The 7,892-nt window shown below is 60.8% G+C and overlaps 1 protein-coding gene across 1 annotated transcript in view; it reads left to right on the forward strand.

The window, feature by feature from the left end:
• Positions 1 to 3,741, forward strand: part of RNF40 (ring finger protein 40) — a 35,648-nt gene extending 31,907 nt beyond the window's left edge. The window contains 4 exon segments of the mRNA XM_077494031.1: positions 1,971 to 2,096; positions 2,178 to 2,318; positions 2,873 to 2,974; positions 3,195 to 3,741. Coding sequence (XP_077350157.1) covers positions 1,971 to 2,096; positions 2,178 to 2,318; positions 2,873 to 2,974; positions 3,195 to 3,371 — 546 coding nt within the window. The 3' untranslated portion in view covers positions 3,372 to 3,741.
• Positions 3,742 to 7,892: the final 4,151 nt, after the last annotated feature.

Raw genomic sequence — 7,892 nt, forward strand, 5'->3', positions numbered from 1 at the left:
GTGTGTGTGGTGCGGAAGGAGGCCGGCTGTGTGTGTGGTGCGGAAGGAGGCCGGCTGTGTGTGTGGTGCGGAAGGAGGCCGGCTGTGTGTGTGGTGCGGGAGGACGCCGGATGTGTGTGTGGTGCGGGAGGACGCCGGATGTGTGTGTGTGTGTGTGTGTGGTGCGGGAGGACGTCGGCTGTGTGTGTGTGGTGCGGGAGGAGGCCGGCTGTGTGTGTGGTGCGGGAGGAGGCCGGCTGTGTGTGTGGTGCGGAAGGAGGCCGGCTGTGTGTGTGGTGCGGAAGGAGGCCGGCTGTGTGTGTGGTGCGGAAGGAGGCCGGCTGTGTGTGTGGTGCGGAAGGAGGCCGGCTGTGTGTGTGGTGCGGAAGGAGGCCGGCTGTGTGTGTGGTGCGGAAGGAGGCCGGCTGTGTGTGTGGTGCGGGAGGAGGCCGGCTGTGTGTGTGGTGCGGGAGGAGGCCGGCTGTGTGTGTGGTGCGGAAGGAGGCCGGCTGTGTGTGTGGTGCGGAAGGAGGCCGGCTGTGTGTGTGGTGCGGAAGGAGGCCGGCTGTGTGTGTGGTGCGGAAGGAGGCCGGATGTGTGTGTGGTGCGGGAGGACGTCGGCTGTGTGTGTGGTGCGGAAGGAGGCCGGCTGTGTGTGTGGTGCGGAAGGAGGCCGGCTGTGTGTGTGGTGCGGGAGGAGGCCGGCTGTGTGTGTGGTGCGGGAGGAGGCCGGCTGTGTGTGTGGTGCGGGAGGAGGCCGGCTGTGTGTGTGTGGGGTGTGGGAGGAGGCCGGCTGTGTGTGTGGGGTGTGGGAGGAGGCCGGCTGTGTGTGTGGTGCGGAAGGAGGCCGGCTGTGTGTGTGGTGCGGAAGGAGGCCGGCTGTGTGTGTGGTGCGGAAGGAGGCCGGCTGTGTGTGTGGTGCGGAAGGAGGCCGGCTGTGTGTGTGGTGCGGGAGGACGCCGGATGTGTGTGTGGTGCGGGAGGACGCCGGATGTGTGTGTGGTGCGGGAGGACGCCGGATGTGTGTGTGTGTGTGTGGTGCGGGAGGACGTCGGCTGTGTGTGTGTGGTGCGGGAGGAGGCCGGCTGTGTGTGTGGTGCGGGAGGAGGCCGGCTGTGTGTGTGGTGCGGGAGGAGGCCGGCTGTGTGTGTGGTGCGGAAGGAGGCCGGCTGTGTGTGTGGTGCGGAAGGAGGCCGGCTGTGTGTGTGGTGCGGAAGGAGGCCGGCTGTGTGTGTGGTGCGGAAGGAGGCCGGCTGTGTGTGTGGTGCGGAAGGAGGCCGGCTGTGTGTGTGGTGCGGAAGGAGGCCGGCTGTGTGTGTGGTGCGGAAGGAGGCCGGCTGTGTGTGTGGTGCGGAAGGAGGCCGGCTGTGTGTGTGGTGCGGAAGGAGGCCGGATGTGTGTGTGGTGCAGGAGGACGTCGGCTGTGTGTGTGGTGCGGGAGGACGTCGGCTGTGTGTGTGGTGCGGGAGGACGTCGGCTGTGTGTGTGTGGTGCGGAAGGAGGCCGGCTGTGTGTGTGGTGCGGAAGGAGGCCGGCTGTGTGTGTGGTGCGGGAGGAGGCCGGCTGTGTGTGTGGTGCGGGAGGAGGCCGGCTGTGTGTGTGGTGCGGGAGGAGGCCGGCTGTGTGTGTGGTGCGGGAGGAGGCCGGCTGTGTGTGTGGTGCGGGAGGAGGCCGGCTGTGTGTGTGGTGCGGGAGGAGGCCGGCTGTGTGTGTGTGGGGTGTGGGAGGAGGCCGGCTGTGTGTGTGGGGTGTGGGAGGAGGCCGGCTGTGTGTGTGTGGGGTGTGGGAGGAGGCCGGCTGTGTGTGTGGGGTGTGGGAGGAGGCCGGCTGTGTGTGTGTGGTGCGGGAGGACGCTCGCTGCGTGTGTCTGTAGGTTGGTGGTGAATGTGGTGTTTGCTGTGTATCGGTTGGTGGTGAGTGCGGTGCTCTCTGTGGTGCAGGTGGGGGGTGAGTGCGGTCGATCGCTGACGGCGGTGCTCTCTGTGGTGCAGGTGGACGCTCAGCTGCTGCAGGTGCAGAAGTTGGAGGAGAGGGAGCGGGTGCTGCACGGCTCTCTGGCCGCCATAGAGAAGGAGCTGACACTTCGCATTCAGTCTCTGGAGATACAGAAGAGGAAGGTGAGTGACCGCCAGATCCATCACGTGGAGGCGGAGTCTGATGAGTCACATGACAATATGATGCATTTGGATTGGTTGCAGGCAGTGGAAGCCGCTCAGCTGTCGGAGGATCTGAAGGTTCAGGTGGAGCACATTGTCAGCACATTGCGTGACACCCAGAGCCTGGTGTGCGACAACCGGAGCGCCAAGGAGAAGGAGTCCTTCAGCCTGAAACGAGCCCAGGTATCCCCCCCGTCTGTGACTACAGCCCCCCCTTCTGTGTGACTACAGCCCCCCCCTTCTGTGTGACTACAGCCCCCCCCTTCTGTGTGACTACAGCCCCCCCCTTCTGTGTGACTACAGCCCCCCCCCTTCTGTGTGACTACAGCCCCCCTTCTGTGTGACTACAGCCCCCCTTCTGTGTGACTACAGCCCCCCTTCTGTGTGACTACAGCCCCCCTTCTGTGTGACTACAGCCCCCCCTTCTGTGTGACTACAGCCCCCCCCTTCCGTGTGACTACAGCCCCCCCCTTCCGTGTGACTACAGCCCCCCCCTTCCGTGTGACTACAGCCCCCCCCCTTCCGTGTGACTACAGCCCCCCCCTTCTGTGTGACTACAGCCCCCCCCTTCTGTGTGACTACAGCCCCCCTTCTGTGTGACTACAGCCCCCCCCCTTCTGTGTGACTACAGCCCCCCCCCCTTCTGTGTGACTACAGCCCTCCCCCCCCCCCGTCCCGTGTGGCGCTCTCCTCTCTGTCACGCTCCTCCATCACCCATCCTTGCCGTCTCTTTCCAGGAGGAGATCTCGCGGTTGCGCAGGAAGTTGGAGAAGCAGAAGAAGATGGAAGTTTATGCCGATGCCGACCAGATCCTGCAGGAGGAGATCAAAGAGTATCGGGTACGATGGAGCGGGGGTGGGGGGGAGCGGGTGGGGTTGGTGACATGTGGTTACCATAGACACAGCAGAAAAAACAGCCACGGGAGCAAAACGATACCTACATCTGAGATATGGAGGGGGGGAGGGGTGATGTTGGGGTCCTGGTGGTGTTGTGGGTCAGGTGGTGGGTGTGGGCGGTTCCTCTGTGATCTGATTGGCTGTCTCTTGTCCCCTCCCCCAGGCCCGCCTCACCTGCCCGTGCTGTAACACGCGGAAGAAGGACGCCGTTCTCACCAAGTGTTTCCACGTTTTCTGCTTCGAATGTGTGAAGACGCGATACGACTCCCGCCAGCGAAAATGTCCCAAATGTAACGCCGCCTTCGGAGCGCACGACTTCCACCGAATCTACTTCAACTAGCGGCCCGCTAGACTGGGCGCAGAGGTGACTGCCCACTGAGGGGGGCGGAGATGTGGGCGTGCCCGGACACTACGGAGACCAGCGGCGAGGTCATGTGACCACCACAAGGGTCCTATGTGAAACCCCCCCCCACATGAGACTTTAGTCCCCCAACTACAGCCGAGCCGCCATTGGCTCCTCCCTGATGGCGCCGGGTGTCCGGCGTGGTGCCATAGTAGGTGTGCGGTTCTGTGAGGTCATACATGATGTCATAGATGTGCGATAATGAATGCAGGCGGCCTCCAGCTGGGCGGACCTGAGGGGGGGTGCTGTGTGTTTATCTCTGGACAGCAGAGAGACGTCAGCCTGTAATAAAGGAGAGTTTGTCTAATTCTGGGCGGAGTCAGTCTCTCTGTAACTCCTCCCACTGCAGAACCACAGAATGTGATTGGATGAGGTGGACAACGCAGACTGTTCTTGGCCTTCCTGGCCCGAGTGTGCCCCCCCCTTTGGCACCCATCCTGGCCCGAGTGTGCCCCCCCCTTTGGCACCCATCCTGGCCCGAGTGTGCCCCCCCTTTGGCACCCATCCTGGCCCGAGTGTGCCCCCCCCTTTGGCCACATCCTGACCCGAGTGTGTCCCCCCTTTGGCACCCAACCTGGCCCGAGTGTGCCCCCCCTCTTTGGCCCCCATCCTGGCCCGAGTGTGTCCCCCCTTTCCCCCATCCTGGCCCGAGTGTGCCCCCATCCTGGCCCGAGTACGCCCCCCCCTTTGGCCCCATCCTGGCCCGAGTGTGCCCCCCCCTTTGGCACCCAACCTGGCCCGAGTGTGCCCCCCTTTGGCCCCCCATTCTGGCCCGAGTGTGCCCCCCCCTTTGGCCCCCATCCTGGTCCGAGTGTGCCCCCCTCTTTGGCCCCCATCCTGGTCCGAGTGTGCCCCCCTCTTTGGCCCCCATCCTGGTCCGAGTGTGCCCCCCTCTTTGGCCCCCATCCTGGTCCGAGTGTGCCCCCCTCTTTGGCCCCCATCCTGGTCCGAGTGTGCCCCCCTCTTTGGCCCCCCATCCTGGCCCGAGTGTGCCCCCCCCTTTGGCCCCCATCCTGGTCCGAGTGTGCCCCCCTCTTTGGCCCCCATCCTGGTCCGAGTGTGCCCCCCTCTTTGGCCCCCATCCTGGTCCGAGTGTGCCCCCCTCTTTGGCCCCCATCCTGGTCCGAGTGTGCCCCCCTCTTTGGCCCCCCATCCTGGCCCGAGTGTGCCCCCCCCTTTGGCCCCCATCCTGGTCCGAGTGTGCCCCCCTCTTTGGCCCCCATCCTGGTCCGAGTGTGCCCCCCTCTTTGGCCCCCATCCTGGCCCGAGTGTGTCCCCCCCTTTCCCCCATCCTGGCCCGAGTGTGCCCCCCCTTTCCCCCATCCTGGCCTGAGTGTGCCCCCTCCCTTGGCCGCATGCTGGGCGGGTGTAGGGGAATAGGCCATGGTACAGAGCTGAGTGATTGACCACACCTCCTCTCCCTGCCAATAACAGGCCACAGCTGATCTGTCTGCCAATCAATGTTTCTCTAAGGGTCTTCCAGGACAGCCCATGAGAGCTGGGGCTCCTCCTACCAGGACAGCCCTTGAGAGCTGGGGCTCCTCCTACCAGGACAGGGCCCCCACCGGATAAGAGGGCGGTGCTCCAGACCCCATGTCAGTATTGGTGTTTCCTCCAGACGGGGGTCTTGTGTTCCTGGTCTCGGGGCCAGGGTATGGCTATTGGGAAGATTAACTGACCGACCTCTGCCAACATCTCCACTGGGGAGGTTGGTTGTGGTTGCTGGTGCCTGGGGAAGCCCGGGACCGCGGTGACGTTGCCCCCATAGAGCGGGTAGCAGAGGTGGTGCGTGGCATCCTTTCCCCGCTGACCGTGTGTCTGGTATGTGCAGGGGAAGCCGCAGAGCTTCTGCACTCCAAGCTGGCCCACTGGAAGTAAAGTATCCAGAGGGGTCACTTCAGGGGCATATGAGGTCATCGGCTTGTGCCGGAGGCGCTGGTTCCAGTGTCCATAAACTGCGCGGACAGGGGACACGGGCGAGGGTAAAGAAACAGCAGAGGGGCGGGATGGATTCCTCTGCACCTCACGGGTAAGCCTGGTGTGGCTTGTCCCCATCCCCCCCAACCAATGGAACTTGGTGTGAGGGGACACGTTTTCCTCCCTCCTGCATGAGGCGTTGTGGAGTGATTGGTGGATTACCTTCATTGTGGGTGGTTTTGGCAGACCAAGGCTCGGGGCACGGCCGGAGCGCAGCCACCAGAACAGAAATGTGCAGGAGCAAAGCAGTGCGCCGCACTTGTAGGTAGCCTTGTAAAAGATGATCCAGTGACTTCCTGTCAGAAAATTCCGACCTCAGAGATGAGCCAATCAAAAGTTACTAAGATCCGGGTCCCCTCACAAGACCCGTCTCCAAATAGGACTCCACAGCAGAGAGGAAGAATTGGGGTCAGATACAGGGATAGAGAATACGGCAGGGGCCCGAGGTATCAGTGCTGTCTTTAGAGCCACAAGGGGGGGGGGGGTGCTGTCATCAGAGCCACAAGGCGGGGGGATGCTGTCATCGGAGTCACAAGGCGGGGGGACGCTGTCATCGGAGTCACAAGGGGGGGTGCCGTCATCGGAGTCACAAGGGGGCGTGCTGTCATGGGAGTCACAAGGGGGGGTGCTGTCATCGGAGTCACAAGGGGGGGTGCTGTCATCAGAGTCAGGGCTGTTTTCCACTTTTTAGAGTTGCAGAATACGTGAGCGCAGTTCAGCCCTTCTGTGGTCTGGGGGCAGCGGAGCCTGCAGTACAGAGCGGGGCAGGAGATGAGGGGAGAGCATGAAACGACAATCACAGATAATAAAAGGTAAACGTGGCAGAATCTGTTGATATACACGGGACAGGCATCAGGGTATTTTCCAGTGTTCTGGTAATAGGAGCCTCTTCCTCTATAGGATATAGAGTATATACTGTATGCAGAGGGGGGCGGTTTATACCAGCTGTCTGTAGGGTGGCACTGTGCTGTGTAATGTACAGACAGCGGCAGTGCATCCATAAGGGCGCACGAGCGCCACCCCCTCTATGACCAATGGATAGATTCATGCATTGCATGAATCTATCTATGGCCACCGCTACCACCCCCTATTCAGGCGCCCGCCCCTTTTCGGTTGCCTGAATTACAGCGGGGGGGTTTGAAGCAACTGATTAGAGTTGTAGGCTGTAATAGGCATCAAAAACGGTGACCTGTGAGCGCCAAGCTTGGCTCTCACAGTTCACCCAGATATGTTAGAACAGCAAATGAATACTCGCTTTCCTAACACTGAACCACCTCTTTGCCAATCAGGTGCTCAGGTCTGTTACCCATCACCTGATTGGCTGAAACAAGAACTGTGATTGGATGCCTATCAGGAGGGGACGCATGTAGGACACCCCTCGGCACCGTCGCCTGTTAACCCACTGAAACGGTAAGTGCCGGGCAGCCCGCGAGCGGGGGAGGTTGACAGTGGAAGCATCTGATGGGTGCAGTGGCTGCGTTCAATGGCACAGCGAGGGAGTTGAGGAAATTGAGGGAGGTTTTTTTCAGTTTGTTTATACCCCCCCCCCCCCCCCCCCCCCCAAGGAAAAAAAAATTTGAGCACCAGCCGCCACTGCTCCAGGGTAAAAAGAAGCTTGTGGGGGTGGAGATCGCACCTTCACCTAACGAGGTCTACCGTGGTCCATTTCAATATTGCAGAGGAGTACACCAGATGTGAGTTCCTGGGGGATGGGGAGACCATCTCAGCAACACAATGGCCCAGGGCGCATGGTCCTCAAGGGAAGCAAGAGCTTCACCACATCATAGGAGCTTCTAGCGGTTGAGAGAACCTTGCAGGCATTTCAGATGGAAATCAGGGGGGTCACAATCTCCAGATTCTATCCGACTATATCGCTACTGTACCTCAACAAACAAGGAGGTACGAGGAGTCAGATAATTAAATCTATTGCCCTAGAGATTTTAACATGGGCGGAAGGGAATATGGCCTCGATCACAGCAGAGCATCTGAAGGGGATGCAAAATTGTCTGGCAGATTATCTCGGCTGCTTTCAGGTATGTCGGGACAACTGGCCCCTTCATCCGGAAGTCTTTGCGGTTCTCCCCAACAGATGGGGATGTCCCGAAGCGGATCTTTTCGCGAATTGGAGCAGTTGCAAGACAGAGAAATTATTTTGCCTTGAACCCAGCAAATCAATCATTGGGGATCCATGCTCTAGCGAATCCTTGGCCATGCAGCCTCTGTTACGCCTCCCCACCGATCAGGCTAATTCCGTAAGTCCTCCAGAAGCTTCTAGAAGAAACAGATCTCATCCTGTTGGCACCTTTTTGGCCCACGAGGCCATGGTTTTCCCTGTTGTCTCAGAGCCTCCCGAAGAGGCAAGACTTATTGTCTGAGTCCAGTGTCGCACCCGCTGTTGGCTTCATTAACCTTGATGGCTTGGTATCTGAGGAAAAGATACTAAGGGCCCAGGGGTTTTCAGACAAGGTCAGTCAAAGGTTG

The sequence above is a fragment of the Lithobates pipiens genome, unplaced genomic scaffold (assembly GCF_037356315.1).
Source record: "Lithobates pipiens isolate NorthernLeopardFrog02 unplaced genomic scaffold, aLitPip1_a1.2 Scaffold_22, whole genome shotgun sequence".
NCBI lineage: Eukaryota > Metazoa > Chordata > Amphibia > Anura > Ranidae > Lithobates > Lithobates pipiens.